The sequence below is a fragment of the Pezoporus occidentalis genome, unplaced genomic scaffold (genome assembly GCF_034315485.1).
Source record: "Pezoporus occidentalis ecotype Australia unplaced genomic scaffold, CSIRO_AGI_Poc_V1 ctg105, whole genome shotgun sequence".
NCBI classification, from domain to species: Eukaryota; Metazoa; Chordata; class Aves; order Psittaciformes; family Psittacidae; genus Pezoporus; species Pezoporus occidentalis.
Genome location: NW_026912832.1, coordinates 325,243 through 346,847, shown reverse-complemented (window position 1 = coordinate 346,847; position 21,605 = coordinate 325,243). Strand labels below are relative to the sequence as shown.

General features: G+C 36.1%; 1 protein-coding gene across 7 annotated transcripts in view; it reads right to left on the bottom strand.

Moving 5' to 3' along the window:
• The window catches only part of MYO16 (myosin XVI), a 386,124-nt gene that overhangs the window by 84,713 nt on the left and 279,806 nt on the right, over positions 1 to 21,605 (bottom strand). For all 7 annotated transcript variants that reach the window (XM_062619194.1, XM_062619175.1, XM_062619216.1 and 4 more), the window contains 4 exons: positions 18,096 to 18,168; positions 11,509 to 11,661; positions 10,712 to 10,912; positions 451 to 526 (listed from right to left, as the gene is read on the bottom strand). In XM_062619194.1, coding sequence (XP_062475178.1) covers positions 451 to 526; positions 10,712 to 10,912; positions 11,509 to 11,661; positions 18,096 to 18,168 — 503 coding nt within the window. The remainder of the gene's footprint in view (positions 1 to 450; positions 527 to 10,711; positions 10,913 to 11,508; positions 11,662 to 18,095; positions 18,169 to 21,605) is intronic.

Here is a 21,605-nt window from a genome sequence, read left to right as displayed (position 1 = left end):
ATCTAATTTTGTATGTCAACGGACATTTGTATCTATTCACTGAAAAACATAATAACGCCCACAAGTTCCTACTTTTAGAAAGGTACTCAAGCAGTGAAGTGCGTCCCACTGCAGCCTTTATGAAAGCCTAATTTCCTTTCCCTATATCTTGTTTCCTATACTGTTGTTTTAATTCATATCAACAATTTCTTAGAGTCATACTCATCTGTCAGACTATACCTTTCTTGCTCTTCACATCACATCACATGATGAAGATGCTTTCTGTTCATTAATTCTAAAGTCTTTCTTAATCAGAGCATAAAGGTGAAGATCATCAAAAAGATGATGTGTTGTTTTTTTACTGGAAGTAATATATATATAATTTTCTCTTAAAACTAAAATCAAAATTAAAGTTAAATCATAATATCTTGGTTTGTAACAACAACAGCAGCCACAAAACCATTTACTTACTTTTCATTACAAATACAAGATTTTGTGAAAGGGTATCTTTATTTTTTTCTATCGCACCAGCAATTTCATAAGTAACCTATAACAAAATATTGTGACATCATTAGTAATGACCAAAACATCTTTTTAAAATCTTACAGCAATAGAAATGAAGCTATATTTTTTCCACTCAACAGCTAAAGGTTAGCACCAGGTAGCGCCTGTTGTTTCTTCCTTAGTGCTAATAATACTAACCAGAAACACTGGTTGCTGAACATTTTGTCTCTGCAAGAATCCAGAAATTTCAACAGGCTGACTCTAAAACATTTCCACAATGAAAGACTTTGAATTAAAGTGTAGAATAGAGCAAAAGACAGTGACTTAAACATCACTTTTCCTGTAGGATCATCAGCAAATTTCTCCTTGTCAGTAGGAAACTGTCCACACTGACCGTGATAAAACACTCATGAAGCACTCTCAGTCCCACTTCATACCCCAAGTTCCAGCCATGGAGATCTTGGAGGCAAGTTCAGTCAATAGGTTATATACAAATCCCATTTACTTTTCTATCAACTGCACACAAAGGGATTTTGGATCATCTTAGTTGCCTGAGGTCACAATTTCAAGAACAGTTGGATTGTCACTCCATGTCATCTGACTGTAGATTAACACATGTAGTGAGCACCCTGAGAAGTGGAAAAAATTCAAATCTCTAGCTAGAGTTCCTGAGGGTACATATAAGATGAAGAAATTAAGAAACCCTGAGGCTAGTTTGTTTTTTTTTCTACTTTTTATGAGGATGGAAGACAAACAACTAGATTGTTCACAGGCTTTAGATATAAGCAGCTCTGGGTTGCACATTAGGAGAAACCAAAGGGAATTTTTAAGTTAAAAAGGAAGAAAATTATAATTGTAGCACCTCCAGGATTAGGCATATGCTTAACGGGAACTTCTTAAAATACAGTTTGGTATTATTTACCTTGGTGCCATGTTTCTATCTAAAGCCCTTTTAAAGTTTTTTACAGATCTACATCTTAAGCCCCTTAGACATCTGGGAAATTTTTATCCTTGTACATTTAATAAAGCTGTAAATGAGTAATGAAGATAGCAATACTAATCAGTGCATTGATTTTGTTTTCCATTGGGTCATTTGACAATTATGTAATGCTATCTTACAAAAGTGGTTATATGACTTGGATGTGCATAATCTGTTACAGTTAGTAATTACCAAATGATGTAATTACTATGACATCTGACATACAAAAGGCATAACAATAGAAATATGTTTTTGTCTATGACGGATGCAATGTTCTACAAATTTCTAATTGCACCTCCCAAGAACATACAACATAGTTAGCAAACTATCAGAATAATTTAAGTATAATATTAAGTGCTTTTAGTGTATTTAAAGTAAATGTTTTACCATAGTGGTCTATAAAAGATAATTAACACAACTTACTCCACAAATCCATAATGCCAGTTCCTAATTAAGTGTCTTTGACTAAATTAGAGGAAGAGAGCATTGGTGGGAAGAATAGGCAACTACTGCAGTGGGAGACACTATACTATGATTAAGTACTTAAACAGAAACAGGAAGAAGTTTCAGTACTGGTGCTGGTATAATACATCACCAGCTTCTAGAATTACATTCATAAGATATCTCTCATATCACATAAACACATAAAAGTTAGCAGGATTCCCTTTTATGAAGAAATTGCTAATTCTCTGACAGTTTTCCCCCAGACTTGGCAAATTAATTCAATGCCTAAAGACATGAAAACTGACTCAATGAAATGGCACTCTAAGGTTCCATATTCACTGCCAGTCCCAGAAAAGAGAGAAAGAAAGAAGTCCTCTTCTAGCTGCCAGTTTTGTTAATTTAATCCTGCCCTCATCAGAGATGCCAACCTACATAGCACTTTGCCTAAAGCATATATATTTCCCTCAGTTTTCTTGCACTGTTTTTTTAAAGGAAACCTGGCCAAAGTTCTGCACTGACTGGCACTCAAGCACAGTGGATAGTTATTCCTAGCAGAAGAAAACCAAATAAATATTACATGATTCAGACAGGAAATGTGCACTCACTTAGATCATGGTTCCAGTATAATAAATCATACTACTTATCTCACTTCTCTTTATTGCAGCTGTTTGCTCTATCTTGCTTAACATGATGAACTCTTTGGGGTAGACTATGTAAACCTAAGTGTCTGTGTTAACCAAACAAAGCAAGATCTCTAGGTATTATCTGACTATCTGAACTATTTTTATTCAAAAAGAAAAGTGTTAATTCCACACTGCCTTTTATTTCATCAAAACAGATTAAAACAAGAAAGTGACTGTATTTGCTTTCATCCTTGATTTAACTTCAGACAGGAAGAAACCTTAACCTAAGCACAGTGATAGTGGGACAGGATGAATGTTCACCTAGTCCTGGATATTTAGGAAAAAAATATTGAGGAATACTTCGATTCTGCCTCCCACCAGTTCCCCTCTCAGCTTCCAGGGCTCTGCCCCTTGAGGCAGCTCTTGACCTGCAGGCTGTATCTCATCTTTGTGTTTAGTATCTCCTGATTGACATTTCCTTCTTGAGTGTCTATTTCCAGAAATCATTAACATTTTTGGCATGTAGAACAGTTTGTGGCAATGAGTTTCACTAGTTACTAGCTATGCAAATAAAAAAAAAACAAACAAACCAAACAAAAATACCCAAACCTTAATTTTGTTTGTTTTGAACCTCTTTTCTGGTCATTTAAGTTGGTATAGCTGGTTTTATTATCATGAGAACTAGCAGATACGAGTTAAAAAAACAACACCCAGAAAACAGGAGGCTCACACCTCAAATGTGCACAGAGCTATCTTGGAATTGCACATTCCTCTTCTTACATACTCTTGCCTCTTCATTAATTATACTCATGTTACTTCATTGTACATCTTCTCTTCTTAACTGAAATATCCTCTCATAACATCTGACTTTGGTAAGGGACTTGGTCAACAGGCCACATTTACACATAATTTTCATCAATTCATCTAAATTCTCTCTTTTTTTAAATAGTTTTTGTATCCTGTGAAAGGCCAAAAGCACCCATGGGTAGTGGCTGATCCAGCAGGAAACATTAAACAAGCCAGAAAAAAATGACACTTGGAGTGTTAATGTGGCTGTATTCAAAGTTGAAAGGGAAAATTTTACTATTGTAATCACAAAATGTAACTCAGAAATTCACAGGTTTTTATGTGTTGCTCAATTTAGTTAATAAGAAACTAATTAGTTCGTATAGTTAAAAGAGAAATTTTTGAGACCATATCCAAGGACAATTTCAGTGCACAGAGGGTCACTTGTAGTTGTTGATTTCCTGCCACTAAATGTGAGTGATGTTATTTAAATGTTTGAATGTTATATGATGACTGGGCCTGTCACCCTCCAAAATCAAGCCTTGTTAAGCAATGAGTGAAGCAAATAATGTTATATAGTCTGTAAGGTCTTATTTTAACACAGTGATAGAAGTAGTAGCATCTCGAAACCAGCAAATACTTAGAAACAAACCAGGAGGATGGAGGGAAGTGTTCTAATAATTTCTACTGTAAGTGAAAGTCCAAAATCAAGTCTACATAAAGAAAGAAAGAGAGAAAGGGAGATAAAGGACGACTATCTTGTCTGTGTGAAAAAGAAAATCTTTGTCAAGTAACCTTTATAAGCCCTGGTATAGCTTAGACTAGACTGATTTGATTGTTATGTCTGGGGATTCAGCCTGGGGAGAAAGTAGAGAAAATGAAAGCATCCTTATTGATTAATCCATCTCCTTTTGTCTTTTGATTTAGAGGTTCAGTTTCAGATTCTGCCTGGGATATATAAGGCATTTCAAAGAAGACTGCCTTTGTGAAGGTGAGCTGACAGCTGAGAGGTATTTTTGAAATGCACATAGCTTAGAAATGGAACAGACTGATCTGCACTAAAAGGACATTATGTGCACCGGTTTATAGAGCAAAGAAGTTGGTCTTTAGGTCTGATTGGTTTATCACAGAACTATAAGTCAAAACAGTGGCAAGGCAAACGGTGACAAGTGGCTTATCTGATTTGTAAATCCAAGTATAAAGTTAAAAGCAGAAAGCTTAAATTATGACAGCCTATTATTCAGACTATATGAACAATGGGGCAAATAGCTCATTATCTTGAACACTGGTATGTTAAATATCACTATCAGGTAAAGGTGTATCTCTTGGCATTATGCTAAGACAATATATTTCTGATTTACTTAGTGATATGTTCATTCTTCCATAAAATTAAAAAACAACTCAAAATTTGGTTATGGAATGTTATTCTTCAAAAATCACTACTGGCATTTCAGAAATATAATTCAAGCGAAGCCCTTCATTTATGTTAGAGCCCACAATGCAATGTTAATTTTATCAATAGAAGTAGCTAGAAATTCAGTATTACACATTCTTAGTATAGTTTTAGCTGATGTTCAGATGCATTGATCAACTGCACCCATAAACCACTTTGCTTCCCCAAGGCAAGCCTGCAGTAAGGAATTGGCATGCCCCTCCTCTCATCATGCTGCCAGGCAGGCAGTCTCTGTGAGAAGCAGTTGAGAATACCCACATTCATATTTAGGCACCAGAAACAAAGCAATGCCCAGGATGAGCAGAATTTTTCCAGATCAGACTGCCAGTGTTCAAGGAAATGTGCTAAACAACCTTCAGATAAAGCCTTCCACTATTTTTATTTTTTTTTTAAGTCACACAAAACCTAAATCATTCTTCTGCCTGAGCAGAACAGATAAGCTTTTTGTCTTACAGCACTCAGATACCAAGACATTAAATAGCTCTTAGAAGAGACTCATAATGTGTCAAGACATTGTAGGGTTCTGTTCAGCTGCCAAATTAAAACTGGGAGATAAAACACTTAATATAATAAAGTACTAATGTTCACAGTAGCCTTTGCTAAACGTGTTCATGTATGTTCATCAGCAGTATATCACATTGCTCATGCAAAAAAAGACAGATTTAGCGGTGTACAGGCATAAAAGTAAAATTCAAGAAAAATGAAGTCTTTTTCTTTCTTCTACAGGATCATTGTCACATTTGTGTAATGCAGTATTCTCTCTCAGCTTCCACTGAAAAGCTTACTGATTTCCACTGATTTCTTCTATGTGCAGGAGATGACTTGTGTATATTGTTTTCCTCTCTTATTCCACTTTCTTCATTCCAAACCCATAAAGAAAGTAAGAAAAAAATCACAGGTCTCTCAGAATAATATCATACATACAAATTTTCTTAAAAGTATTGCTTTTGTCAGAAAATCAACTAAGAATTCCGAATTCTTTGTTGTTTTGTTTTGGGTTTGTTTTTTTTCTTTACACACTGCTCTGACCCTCTTCTCATATCCCTTCTTCTTTTCACTTTGACCTCATGCTTTCTTTTTTTCATTTCTGACTCATTATCTCTTCTCTTTTTCTCTCAGAACTGCTTTTTCTGGAATGGTCTAAGGCTCATTAGGCTTGGATCAATAATACGGCATGTGTAGTCCTAGTTAAAAATAGTGACCATAAAATCTAAGGAGATGGGTGATACCAGACAATGCATGACTACAAGCGATCAAAAAGACTTGATAGTGGAAAAAAAAAATAAAAATTTCTGTATCCTGACACAAAATGTTAAGGTATGAACATGGTAGAAATCTTTAAAACTGCATGGACATGTCTGTATCAGCCGTAATTCTCTCAAAATATAAAGCTAAATATACCAGTTTTGCTCACAAAAGGTTGTCTGTCAATCTCAATTAAATATACAAAAGTACACCTTTTCAGGAAGGCAGTATTTTTAATAGCTGTATTTTCTAGTATAACTGCACTTATGAGCTGCTAAAATAGCTACTGTAAGTTTCTGAGTAAAGATATGAACCCAGTTCTCCCTGGGCTTCGAACTACATACACAAACTACTGATGAGAAAGAGCCCAAATTACAAGGGTCCAGATGAGATTCATACCAGGGCCAACACAGAATATTACCTTTATTTTCCCCTCTAGATGACTCAGAGTAGCAGCTGTTTCATACTGACTGTGAACTACACTGCACTTACACCTTTTGTTACCTATCAGGATGTCTGCCTTCAACTTCTAACACAGAGCCTGCATTCAGTGTGATTTCTTTCACAAACATCAGCCTAGATGCACCACCCAAATATAAATGGTTAAGCCTAGAGGTGAAAAATTCCGGGTTCAATTACTCGTCACATTTCACCAGTAATTCTTTTTCTACCCTCTGGATCTTATTCATCTTTCAGTTATACTCATGTAAATAATGAGAAGCTTTAACCAAGTTAAAGGAGTTACAATCAGTGAAAAATCATGGTAAGTGAGAATAAAATCAAGCCCCCTTGTTTTAAATTTGGTGATATCTGAAGTGATGACACAGAGGAAGATTGCTTTACAATTCATTTACTTTATACTAATTTAATACATATCAGACTACAAAAATGTCTCTCAAAACCTGAACTATACTGTTACTTTATCTATGAAATTCTTATTTTTGAGTGCAAATGAAACCTGATATATTTTAGAACCTGATCCTTTCACAATTTTCATGGAGCACTAATGACTTTTATAAAAAGCTACTAAATGTAGTAACAGCACAGTCTAAAGAATGGCATCAGCAGTTTTAAAATCCTAGAGTTTCATATTCAGCTTAACTATTTCTGAAGACATACTAGTCTCAGAACAAACTCAATTTGTGTCATTATTTAGTACAGTAATGCTATAATCAGATTTTATGTAAATACACATCATAAATCACTGGAAATTTCAATTTGATTTCTAGGTAACAGTTGCATGAGATATCAAAACTGCAAGTTCTTATAAGGATTTTGCTCAATCACTGTTAAGGTAAGGAGAACTAAGCACTTGCATAGGAACTTTTCTGTTTTGGCAGGGTCGAGCATTTTACTGTCATAAGGATGCAAAGAACAACCTGACTGTCTGGAATAGCTCCTTGGCCAATGTAAATCAAAGGAGCTCCACTGACTTCAAAAGAATGTGTGAATTTACATTACTTGGAGAGATGTTCATACTTTTAGATTAAATGTCATTACTATTATTAGGAAAAGGTCAAACCAAGTGTCTGTTATAAAAAAAAAATATTCTAAACAACCACACAAGGCTAAAACACACGTTAATGAGAAGCGTACTCCTTACTATTCACAGTTTAGCTTCAGTACTAGGCACCTGAAACTTTGATCTTAATAATTCCTACTGAAGTCCTTCTTCAGAGAACAACATTTTTTTTTTTTTTTTCATTTTGAGGAAATGTGCTTATTCTTCTGGTTGTGATTTGGAAAACTGACATGGAAACAGCTGCCTTGCTACTTTTTTTGGTGCGTGGAACCTTTTAAAGCTATTGTTATAAATTTGTATAATCACAACAGAACAGAATAGAATATGAATACTTATTTATCTAAGAAGTATAAAACAGGTTTATAAATGGAATTAAACATCAGTCCACACGGACATGTGGAAAAGAGACCACAGTCAGTTCTTAGCTCTATTTCTTTAAGTGCTAAGTTTTACAAAATCTTCATTGTATGATTATGTACACACTTTGTGCCTGCATTCCTACTGAAAAGTCCCAATAGTGGAGGCATTCAAACCACTTAACTCAGGCAAACAATCTGAATCTAAGAGAAGGCCTTATGATGAAAGAAGAGCCTCCAGGGAGTTATTCAGAGTATTTAGGTTAGGAATTTAGGCACTACCCAAATAGTCTTAATCCTTTCCATAATGACCACATTTCTATCATTGGGCAGGAACAAATCTGCCTGCATCAGAAGACTACTCAACATTTCCATCGACTTAATTTCCAAATGAGGAGGCACAAGATAGCTCTTTCTCCATTTATATTGCTGTAAAGGACACCAGTCTGGTTAAAGAAGCCTAAGAGTGCACATTCCAACCTTTCATCTGTTCTGGAGAGCTCAGCACATATAACGTTACCTTGAGATATGACAGACCTGGCAAGTCTTATTTTGGTGACTTGGAGACAAGTTTTGAACATACCTCATAGGAGTACCCGCTACCAATAGTCAACTGACTGGGTGTTCAACAGTGTAAATCTGTTCCACCTAAAATATTCATCATAGGAGAAAGTGTGTCATCTAATATCTTTAGCAGCATAGATTAGGGTTATTTTTCTGGTGTTCTTACCCTAGTGTCCTGGGTTCAGCAGTAGCAGTCATTTTTTCTCCTCCTTGGTAGCTGGTGCAGTGCAGTGTTTTGACTTTCAGCTCGGGAAACGAGCTGATAACAAAGATATTTTGGTTTGGCCAAGGACTTTGTGAGCCTCACGCTCTGCCAGGGAGGAGGGGAAGCCGGGAGGAAGCAAAGACAGGACACCTGACCCAAGCTAGCCAAAGAGGTATTCCATACCACAGCACGTCATGCCCAGGATGTAACTGGGAGTTAGAGCACGTCATGCCCAGGATGTAACTGGGAGTTAGCCGGAAGGGCTGGTAGACTGCAGGGCTGGAGGAGGTATCAGTCGGTGCTTGGTTGGGCTGTGGGGGGGCGAGTTATCAGTTGGCTGGCGGTGAAGTGTTGTATTCTCTTCCGTTTTTATTTCCTCTATCATTATTATTATCGGTGGTAGCAGTAGTGATTTGTGTTATACCTTAGTTACTAAACTGTTCTTATCTCAACCTGTGGGAGTTGCATTCTTTTTGATTCTCCTCTCCGTCCCTCCGGGAGTAGGGGGAGGGCAAGAGGGGGGGGGGGAAGTGAGTGAACAAGCTGGCTGGCTGGGTTTAAACCACAACATCTAGGAAGCACATAAAACTCTTTTTTGAATCTAAACTGCTTTTTTTAGCAGCACACCAGATAAACCCCCTGCATTTTCTACTCAGAAAATTACATGAGGGAAGGTTGCTCTAATTATCTCCCACAATAAGCAGCAGCGAAGTTATTACATTTGGTTTAGAATCATAATATTCATTCCAATGAAAAGACTTTATCATAGCTGCACAATTTCTTGCTCATGGAACTTACCTCTTCTGCCTGTTGCTTCGGTAAGGAGAGGAGCATTCAGGCGTCAGTTTTCTGGTTATACTGAAGCACCTGCACTTTCCACTTGTCTTCCACAGAGGATTTTGAAGTGACTAGCTACCTATCACACGCTGCCACTAAATCCTGAAGAAGTCTAACAGCAAGCTTTACTGAGATCTCAGGTTTTTATAAACAACATAGTGCATATGATCACGATATGGTGGTCCTGAGGCACAGCAGCTAAACAGTTTCTAAATGTGCTACATACAAAGTTTATATGGGACTCCATCTGTGGATGGACAGCTCATGGGTTCATCTGCATAAGACTTAGAAAGTATGAAAGGACACAGAACAAGTTGTTCAGATGTAAAGACTGATTCCTGCAGCCTTCAGTCTATATTCTCACTTGATTTCGGTGGAAGTTTGCAAAAGTGGTACTAAGAGCCCCCATTGTATTTTGGCTGTACAATCTACCTTCATCAGCACATTTCAAATATCACGCTCTAAGCAGAAAGAAGTGTCAGCATGTCATATTAATCACAAAGGGACCAATCTGTTCAGACTGTCTAAAAAAAGTATATATTTTTTCCCCTTAAACACATACCTATTTTGCTTGCTTTGGGTTGTGAGAGGTTGTGGAGACAATGTAGAAATGAGAGAGCATTGTAAAAAGACAGGGTAAGAAACACATTTAACAGAACTGATTACACTTTTGCAGTGAACGCTGCAGGAAGGCAAAAGCAAAACTTCCATCCCACCTTACAGCCATACTTAGAAACACAGCATGATTGGGGATTTTCGAGAAAAATGTATTTTGGTTATGACTACTAACAAAAAAACTGTGTTTTTTTTTTTTTTTTATCAGATGCATGCTGGTATCCCAGTTATCTACGTAAATGGCACGTGATCTACAGGGAACCAGTACCATTCTGGAACAACATCTAAAAGCAAAGCAACAGCCAACTAAAATGGCATTAAACATTTATGCTGAGGTATCTATATCACCTCCTACTGCATGAAGTGCTTAGAATGAATATACAATTCAGGAGCCAGAATTAGCCTAAATCCTGTACAGTATATTACAAACTATGTATTTTATACATTAGATACTGTATTTACATTCTAAGTTGTCCTCTGCAAATTCATCATTATAAAGTGAATTGTTATTTACATCAGGGAGTCAGAGAAGCCATGCAGAATTTTGTTTTGTTTACTCTTTTTCATTAACTGTGTAAACAATCATTCAAAAAACTTACCCTCCCAGCATAATGCATAACAGTGAAGGTGGAGCCCTGATCCTTTGGGGCAAGGTTACCGTTTCCATCTTTTGTGGAGGAATATACTGTATTTGTGTCAGATGCATCCAGGTAAGACTGAATGCGTTTAGAAAGACTCGGTTCCACTGACCAAACAGACTGGCTTTCTTCATCCAGCATTGACAAAAAGCCTGATGGTTTCTGAAATTAAAAAATGGATTTTTCTCTTTTTACACAGGAGAAATAGAATTTCAGTTGTTTCTTGTGGAGTAATACAGCTTGTAATTTATTAAACAGAAATATGTATCATCTCAAAGGAAAGAAAAAATGGTTAAGATATTCTGGTAATGCCAAGGCTATGCACATCAGATAATTCTGCAAGAAACGTAGGGAATAATTACCAAAACCAATAACTATTGCTGATTTTCTAGGAAACTGATTGGGCTACTTCCTTCTTACATGTTATACTCCAGAAACTAGCTTTAGACACAAAAAATCTCTCAGGCTTACAACAGTCCTACAGCAGCATTAATGACATGGCATGATACACAAGTGCTATACATTTCTTGGTACAGACAAGGTGTTTCTGTTACATTTTCCTCAACTCTGGACTGTTGGAAAGCTCTGTTAGCCCTGAAGGTATGAGGACCATTATGACCAACCCCTCTACAGTCTCTTTGGACCCATAAACCTTCTCTACAGATTCATAAATCGGAAAATGAAAGCAGAAGTTCATATTACTCTAACATACAGAGACTGCATAAATATGCATGGTGCAAAATTCATCTGAAAACTACCTGAAAGAAAAAATCCAAGGCTGCAGTATGGTTACTAAGAGAATACACAGTTTCCATAGCAACTCCCTCATGTACACATTCTGCTTGCTCTTGTAGGAAAAGCACTTCATTGATGTAGTGGTGCATCTTCTCGTTGGTCATGTTGACACACAGCTATTGTAAAATGCAATAAAAAAAGGAGTATTAGAACTTCATTGGATAGTGTCATCAGTGAAGGCTTTACTGCATGTCTAATACTGAATTCGATGAAATGCCAATCCATTATATGTTGCCTTTAAGCAGACTACAGATTACCAAGACCCCAGGGAAACTGTGAGCATGGTGAGGCACTGGAAGGCACAGGTTGCCCAGAGAAGTTGTGGATGCCCCATCCCTGGAATTGTTCAAAGACAGGTCAGGTAGGGCTCTAAACAACCTGGTCTAGTGGAAAATGTCCCTGCCCATGGCAGGGGGGTTGGAACAAGGTTATCTCTAAGGTCCCTTCCAACCCAAACCTTTCTATGATTCTACGATTCCTATCGAAGTGGAAATTTCAGTGGAAAATTCTAAAGCTCCTCTACTACTAAGAAATGAAGAAAACAAACTCCTAAAAGGGTGGAAGAACACTTTATACAAGGAATGATGCAAGGAATGCTTGCATGCAGTCTCTTTCAGACTAAACTAGACACATATTTTTCTGGCCATAAACTGTATCTTACATGAATAAAGTGTGCAAAAGCAATTTCACCAGCAAGTCATATTCAAACATATGAAATATTTGGATCCATCCTAAAATTATATCACTTGACATCCCAAGTAATGTATAATAGTTGCCTGAATTTTTCATTAACACCTCATGCTAGTATAGTCAACCTGCACTCGCTATACAATGAAATAGACTAGTGTGAATAACAGTGAGAAGAAATAAAGCAAGATCTAATTTTACAACCAAAGTTCTGTTATTAACTGTCTTTACCAATGCATGATAGTGCAGACAAAAGACAACCTCGAACAAAACCACTATTTTTTATAATTGGGATTCCTGAAGATTGTTATCGCATTTTATTAACAATGAAAGTGTACAATTGACTAACACCATTTACTTATTTTATGGAAAAAGACAGGTTTTTTAACTTTGTGATAGGCAAAATATGTTTTATTGCTCGCTTTTCAAATTCTAATTACAAAATCTTTTCAGCAACTTCTTAGTATTATTTTAGAAAGCAGACATAACATTACAAGCTTAAACTTCACAGGATATGTAAAGCCTTAAAATTATGCATGTTCTGTATACCTTTGTTTGGAAATGGGTTATTAAGAGAACCATGTCATTTAACTTTATGCAGGTATATTTTACTATAACAAAAGTTGGCAAAATCATTATAAACTCAAGCTTACTTTTTATCATGTGCCAATCTCCTAAAATATATAAAAACAATAAATGCACCTGTACCAAGGACCTGACTGGAGGGCAAAATTATTAAATTATACAATTTGAGCCAAAGGGAAAGACTGTTTTAGTCATATCTTTAAAACATCTAATAAAAAACATTGGTTTTAACTGCCAAAAGTAAAAGGCATAGTATTTTGCTAAAATATTCATACATAATACATGCTGGGCTGGTAAATCGAAAAACACATTTATAAATTCCACTGATCAGTATATTATGGCATACACCGGTGTGCTTTTAAGTAATACAAATATGTCAATATGTCATTCAGATTGGCAGACTTGCCATAATGGCAGTAAGGTTCTGCAAACTAGACTGCCAGCTGTTCCAAAGCTGCCCTCTCTGCCAGTGGTTGTGAGTAACAGCTCTGCAAAACGAGAACCAGGAGACCAGCCAGGGACTGATGAAAAGCAAGACATTCTGATCATATCTTTCTCCATTTCAATGTTTTATACAACCTGCTAGGAAATGATAATAAAATGAACTCTTCAAATTAAAATCTTGACACAGGTTAACATCATAATTAAAACAGCTGAAATGCAGAAATCAGATGAAAATGAACTAAACTAGTTTTCCTAACCCAACCCTTTTGCTCCATGTCTTATGAAGTATTATAAAAAACACTGACATATTTTCAGACCAAAGGTATGAAAAGTTCAGAAAACTACATTTTTAAAACATATATTTAATTGCACCCATGAAAACTAGATTGAAATATGGCTGTAGCAGTAAAAAAAAAGCCACAATGAAATTTTTAACTAAAGCAAATGTGGTGACACCATTAAAGCACTGTACGTTTTGTTTACCTTGCAACATCACTCAATATAACCTGTGGCTTCACCAGAAGCCACCTATTACACAGGCTACTACAGAGAAAAGCAGGACAGTCTGTCTATGATCTCGTCAAGCAAAACCAAAGAGGGCTGAGGGTAAACTAAACAAATAACATGTTGAGATGTGAAAACCTACCACACCTAATCATAATGTTGGCGAAAACTGCAGTGAACACAGATGGGTTGTAGAAGCTCTTCTGCCTCACCATACTGACTCTGAAGTCCTGAGCAGGGCAGGCAATACTCTGTGTTCTTGGGGCTAGCTAGCTCTTACCACCAGAGATGCACTGCACAGAGCTGCCATGGGAGCCATGCCTCTCCCAGTGCTCAACTGCATCACACTGATAATGTGCAACGCTTTAGTAGGTTTACAGTTGAATAGGAGTCAAGAGACACTTGACTGTTCCAGTGACCCGTGGTCCTAATTCAGATAAGTCACTTATATTTCCTAAAAAAAGGAGATACATACATACATATATATATACACACACTTTCTTCTGCAAAACATAAGAGGTCCACAGGGGCAAAATACCAAGCAAGAGCTAAACACATTTGTTTAGCAAGAGCTAAATGTTATTTCACTTTACTATTTACTCTCATCAGAGAGGAAAGACTACTAGACTATTTTATTTAACCGCAGGATAGCTCTTTATAATGCTTTCACAACTACAAGCCTTCATTTCTGTAGAAATGACCTAACTTTCAGCAGGGGGAAGAAAAGCTACTCTTGTTATTCTGATCTCTAGTTCTTATGCTGTAATACATAATTGTTTCTTAGAAACAATTAGAGGAAAATGGTACAGGACACTCTGTTAACCTCCCTTCTTGCTTATCACTATGATGTTCCTTGGCTATGAGGTCTTCCCAGTTGCATTGCATGAGCTTGTGGTTAAAGAATACAAAGCATAAAGGTATAATGAAGATAGCAGCATTTCGTGACTGCACTATTTGGACTTCTGCTGTGAAGGAACCATGAATAAGATCTAACCTAGTTTAAAACTCCACCAGAAGAGAAGCTGACATTTTCTACTTTTAAAGGAGTGCAGATTAAACTGTGAAAAAATAAACAAAGAAACCTAAGAAAACACTGAAAACTAACATTTAAAGCTGTCATTGCTATTTTTGGTAGAGCACTCACATTGCCTGAAATGGTCACCAAATGAAGGCCATTTCTGCATATAATAGGATAGTCAAATCTGTGCTTACTTCTGATCATGTTCCAGTGTGGCTGCATGCAAAGCTGTTCTGGCACAGCAGGTAAGCAGCTGCTCTATGAAAATGCTGTTCGCAAGCTAATGATTACTGCTAGGAAATTACTGTAGGTTGCAACTGGGGTGAGCTAAAAGTGTTCTGCAGTCATTTAACATAGCTCAGCTGATGAGCAGTAACTCACCTATTCCTGGTAAATCAGAAGCTTTTAATCTGTATTAACCAATGACTCCCTCAGAGTGTGACTTCCAAAACACTGCCCCCTCTATTTCAGCTTTACATTACATACCTGAATTTCATACCAATTTTCATATCAATTTCATACCATATTTCATACCAATCATAACTCTGCTCACTTATTCCATACACTTACAGTTATTTTACAATTATATGTCCTATTCTTGTTATATAACGTAGTACACGTTCTATAAAATGAAGGCTTACCAATGTTCACCAAATACAAGGAAAACTGAGCACTTAATTAATACTGTTTTTAACTTTTAATGCCTTCTTTGTAATCGTCTATAAAACTTTTCTCCTTGCAAGCTGTCAGTCACATCATTTTGCCTCAGAAGTTACCAGATTTGTAGTGCAGACATAATTAACCTTACTTGTCTAGTTCTTTGACATCTATTGTCCTATGCATTGTTCATGAAGCATTCCTAGACCAATTCTCGTTTGCCTTTGACATTTCAATACTCTAATGCTTTGTCATTCCAACACACTCAGTAGATTGCACAAGTTATTCTACCTGGTTTATCCAGATCTCTCCTCTTGAACTGTCTTCAAACACAGTCTATTAAAATAAATTACTTAAATTGACATGTGATTTAGTATCACGTTATTCTCTTAATGATGATATAAAACTATCAACTGACCTGATTTGAAGAACCTGAAAAAATCATGCAGCTGCTTAGAATGTCCCCAGATTTGGGCAATCAGGAGGTTTTAATCTTTTTGAAAACAGCTGTATTTTTTTTCCAAGCAAGGAGTCAGATATCACAAAGAATGCCTTGTCTTACACGAATTTGAAACAAAAGGTTCATTTTCCCCAAATTACTTTTTTTATGCCATATTAAAATACATTCATCTAAATGTGATGAAAAAGTATTTTTTATGGCTTCTCCACTGTTTGGCTGGAACATTCAAAGTTAATGCTCTGCAATCACAGGCCTTAACACTGGGCATGTTTGCAGACATGACGCAATGTTTTGCAGGAGGACCCTATCTGGGCTAACAAGCTTATTTATCATGAGGGTTAACAAGCCCAGGCAGAGTACTGAACTAGGCTAAGCTGCTAGACAGCTCAAGCTTTTAAGTGCGGGCTGGTTTGGGTTTGTCTGCATGTTTACATTGTGCCACATAGAGATACAAACTGCTCCTCTTCATCAATACTGCAACCTATCACTTCGGGAGTCACATTATAATGTTCACATAAAAATGAACTTGGTAAATCCTTTACCTCTATTCTATCTTTTCAGAAACGCATTTCAGTAGTTTCTGAGGTAATGACTCAGAGTATTACTCGGTAATACTCAACAAAATGCATTCAGTCCAGGTGGAAGGCCAGTTAAGTGTTTCTTGAAAAATACTAATTTAGAAAAAAAAGCCAAGCTTTGAAATTATCATGTTTGCTATGCAGAAATCATAAATTACTTTTTACTTTTTTCTCTTTCAGTCTCATATTTTCTCTTTCAGCATCCTATGCAGTCACTACGCAGAATTACCTACCCTAGAAATTGGAATTCATGGTATTTCATGATGTCAGTTGCAGAACTTATGAGTTTTGTGACAAAAACAATGCAGAACAGAGTCAAAAGAAAATAACCAGTAAACCCCAAGATGCACCCTTCTCTTTCGAGATGCATAGAATACTTTTTCCTTATTAATCAGTAGGGTTTATGATTTTTTCCACAGATATTCAGTCTGCTAAAATGTTTTTTATTTTTCACTTGATATTCTCCCCCAAAGCAGACATTCACATGGAGTAAATGACTGTGGATATTAGCACACATCGATACTCCTTAATCCAGCAACGTACCTGTTTAAGCAAGGTAGAATGGTAAGAACAAAAAGGGTTCTGTGAGAGGAGAACTGGAATATGTTTTATTTAATTCTTACATGCTTTTTTGAAGGCAGAGGTAAGCTTGCCTTGTTTGTACTTTCAAACATTTGGAAACTAGGTAGCGATGTAAACATGCTACACAAACTAAAGTAATGTGGCTCTATGACTTTCAGTTCACTAGAAAGCTGAGCCATAAACCAATGGATTGCTGAGATGAAGGGGCAAATTCTGAGATGAAAGGGCAAAAACAGGCCCTTTGTTGTTGCTGATGCCATTTCTATTCTTTTCTATGCTTTGATTTTCTATTCTGTTGTATGCTTTCATTTTTCTTCTGCTGCATGCTTTCATTTTTCTTCTGCTGCATTACAGAATGAATGAAAACTGAACAATAACTTAGATGAGTTACTAATGCTTTCAGAAATATGTAATTTCCAAGAGCTTTGGTGTTCAGACAGTAATGTTGAAGGTGGGCAAAAAGTTCCATAATTATCAAAAAATGTTTTATATTTAAATTTATTTTAAGCATTCAGTGAGCTAAAGTTTTTTATTTTCTGTGGATGTAATTCAATTTTTTAAAAAGTCACATGTTAAAAAGTCCCACAAAGGTGAATCTGCCAGTAATGGAACTTAGCATAATGTAGTATTTTCATTCATTTTTTTCTCCAAGGCATCTTAAAACCTTTTGATCTTCCTTCCAGCCCACTGTATTGTCCTCACTGACCTAGTTGAAATATCACTTCCACAAGCACGGAAACAGACAACACTAAGTATTTTCCTCTGATAATCTTTCAGTGCTGATACTACCCCTCTTCCAAATCATCATGGTAGATGTTTACTAGATTCTTTGGATAATTATACAACTGTCCAAAGCCTGGGCTTTAATTCACCCCCATGTAAACAGAATGGGGAAAAAATATTATAAAAGCAAATTTTAGTCTCCATGTATGTTTATATTCTGATCAAAACACTCATTTTGGCTAAACCCCAAAACCTTAATAGAGGAATTAACATTAACAACTACAGTAAATTCAGCAAAATATAACCACATACCTGTTCAAAAGTATTCTTTTGAAATTCTTCAAATCCAAAAATATCTAGCACTCCAATTTCAAATACTTGGTCACTGGGAAAAAAAAAAGATATTGCCAATAATAAGAATTCAAGCAAGAGAATAATACACTTGTTTCGGACAAAAGGATTTCTGTTCTAGGATGAAAGCAGGCTGTATTTCAAAAACACAGTTCAAAATACACAAGCAGACCATGTATACAACAGAATTAAAATTCTAACCAGCAACCTATTATATCAAACATAAATAAAGGGTCTGAAATTGTTTTAGCAGAAACTTTAAAAACTAAACATGTAAGAGAAGGAAAAAAAAAATCTTAGCTTCTTTGAAGCCCAGTTTCTAAAGGCATAGGTATTTATTCACTCAGATGAAGGATAGCCATTTTGTGGAAGCTTCAAAACTTCTTGGTTGCACTCAGTTGTATCTTCCAGTTTCTACTTCGAAGCCAGAACTGCTTCTACTAAATGCACTTCAAAGGAAACCTGTTAAGCCAAAGTCCTCTCTCTTCCAGCATCAAGCAGAGGCTGTGAGCTCTGGCTGCACACCAGGTTACATCTCTCAGGGGAAAGAACAGTGAGGATTTGGGCATGCAAAATGCAGATGTTCCTTCTCTGTGCATATAAAAGAATACTTGTTGGCAGTGCACCTAATTTGTCATGTGCCACTGTCTGCATTCAGGGAAGAGCTTTTATTTTGGCCCAGTGGAAGGATTAAGGCAGAGCAGTCACCCAGGATTTTTACAGGAGAAATGGCAAAGGGGCAGTGCTGCTATTCTGTACTTACTTGAGACTAACTCATTGTAAACCTGGTCCGGAGAAGAAATTAAGTTCACTACGGGGAGCAAAATTAATGTTCCTAATTATCCTGCTGCCTGCTTTGGAAGGATTTGAGAACTCTGTATGAAAGGTCTGGGCTCACAGAAGCTGGGTTTTCCTTTATTTTTTTCACAGTGTTATTAGACAGAGAACATTATGAGTAGGTTGTAGTAAAAAATTTGTTTCAGTTTGCCTGTGTGAATGCAGTGGAACTTTCTCCAGAGTGAAATGATTGCCCAGCAGGATGGAAGACTGCACTATAGCCAACAGCTTTCCAGAACAGGAAAAATCATTCAGCTTCCTAAGAAAGAAGATGGATAGTTTCTAAAGCAGATGAGTTTTCTCTTCTCTTTACCAACACAATTTGTAAATGTATAGGTTTATATGCATACAAATAATATCGCAGCCTGCTGTTTCTGAAACCTACTTTTCCTACCACATTTTCCCTCCATGTTTCATGTTTTCTCTATGTCTAAATCCATGTGTATATCAAGATAGAGACAAAAGGAGAAAAAAGGTGATCCACCACTGAAGTACTTTAGCTAGCTCTATTATAGTCATTATAAACAGTACCATTTAATTACGTGAGGATGCAGCCCTGAAAATGAACTCCATTTGATAACAAACAAAAAAAGTAAAATCATAGAAAAACTGAGTACTACAAAAGAAGCTAGGAAAAACAATCCACAGAAGCAAGCAGAGCCTTCTTCAGAAATCATACCCAAGAAGTTTGTCTTCATTTCTAACGCATACTAGTTCAATGCACTACTAATCATCACAAGACTGGCTATGTGCGTAAATGTCAGCCATCGAGAGTTATGTAATAAATCTAGTCTAGAATGATTTTCTTGGGCAGGAGAGGTTATCGTGAGGTTGATTAGCCTCCAAGGGAATTTCTACAATAAAAAGCATAAAGATATATCACCATCTCCATCTCTAGCAACAAGTGCAATTTAAATTGCGTTTTAAAATGTAAGCCTTGTTCTCAAGTGTTTCTGAGTAGAGATGCGTGTACATTCCTTGTCACAATGTGTTTTCAACAAAACCAGGTGATTTCTATAACGAAGAATTTGATGCTTGAAAAATGAACTACCTTAGACTAACACCGAAAAACCATCATAATTTTGTTTTTGAAGTAAGTTTTGGACACCCCCAACAAAAAAAAAAACAAAACCAAACAAAAAACCCCAACCGAACAACAACAAAAAAAAACCAAACCACAATACCAAAAAATAAACAAATAAACATAAAAAACAAAACACAAACAAACCCCCAAATCCTGCCCCTAGTTTGGAATTACAGAATACTTAATAAGTTTTCATTTTTTTTTTTTTTCTTGGTCATTTATCTGTACTCTTCCTTCTAGCAAGGCAAAACATGAACTACCATGTAATACTACACAACAGCTGAAATACTGCATTATATTTCACAATTATTAAGAGCCACTTAACATGGATGGATCAGCTTATCCCTTCTGTGTCTGATTCAACGAATAGACTTGAGGCTGGATTCTTTACATCCCAGTTGATTGCCATCACTGATTTTGTTAGTCTGTCTTACTTTCTCTCAAGGAATTTAAAAATATTTGCATTAAGACCAAAATAAACTGACTTAATGAATTATTACAAAACAGACAAAACAGGAACTTGGACCTATTTTCTAAAACTCCAGGTAAAAGCCTTATCTGCCAGCCTATTGCCTACCTCAAATAACATTCCGTATCAAAACTGTGATATTTCCAAGAAATAGCATTATTTGCTGAAGATGCATTTGTTGACAGGAAAACATGTAATCCCAGATTTTTATGAACTCCATTTGATAATATTGGTCTTGTAATAACAGAAGATGCGCACACTACATGAAAAGAGCTGGAGGTTTTCCATAATTAATATCTTGCCTACAGGGCAAGTATGAGAGAACAAGGCTCTGTATCCTCTGCAATACTGACAACTTATTAGTACATTATGGCATTTATCTGCTAAATCTCACCAACCATGATATTAATTTTCTGTATTAAATTATTGCTCAGAATTTGAGAATTAAATAGCAACAGATAGCACAACACCAAAATTAAAGTCACTGTTTTGTATGTTGCTAAGAATTACTTTGGGGGTGTTTTTTTTTCTTTCTTCTTCCTCTCCTTTTTCTTCTTCCTTTGTTTTATACCACTTTTGGGTATAAAGGGAGGCTCCATATATGTTTTTCCTTGCTAGTTGTCAATCATATTAATTCCAGCAAAATTACTTTCTTTAAATTACTGATAGCAGAGATTCCCAAGGCAAAATAAAGCATGAATGATGTCATGTTTACAAATGACAGCACATGTCACTAGTATCTAAAAGAACAAGGATTAGAAAAGAGCACTTTTGTTCTGAAAAATCCCCTTATTTTACTTTATTCTTTTATGGTTACTAATCATTACTGACACTTTTCCTCATTATGTTTCAGATACTCAGTGTTTACTTTGTATAAAGAAAACAGTTGCAGTTTTAGTGGAGACTTTGTATGTCAAGTTCGACAACATTTCCTAGCACAGAAATTGGAAAATCAGCAAATTCTGAGTATTTAACAAATATTTTTATCTCTTAGACCAGCGCATAGATGTGAATAGTTAAAACTAGTCATGAATATTAACCATAACTCATTTGATTTTTGTGATTTACAAAACAGCATTTC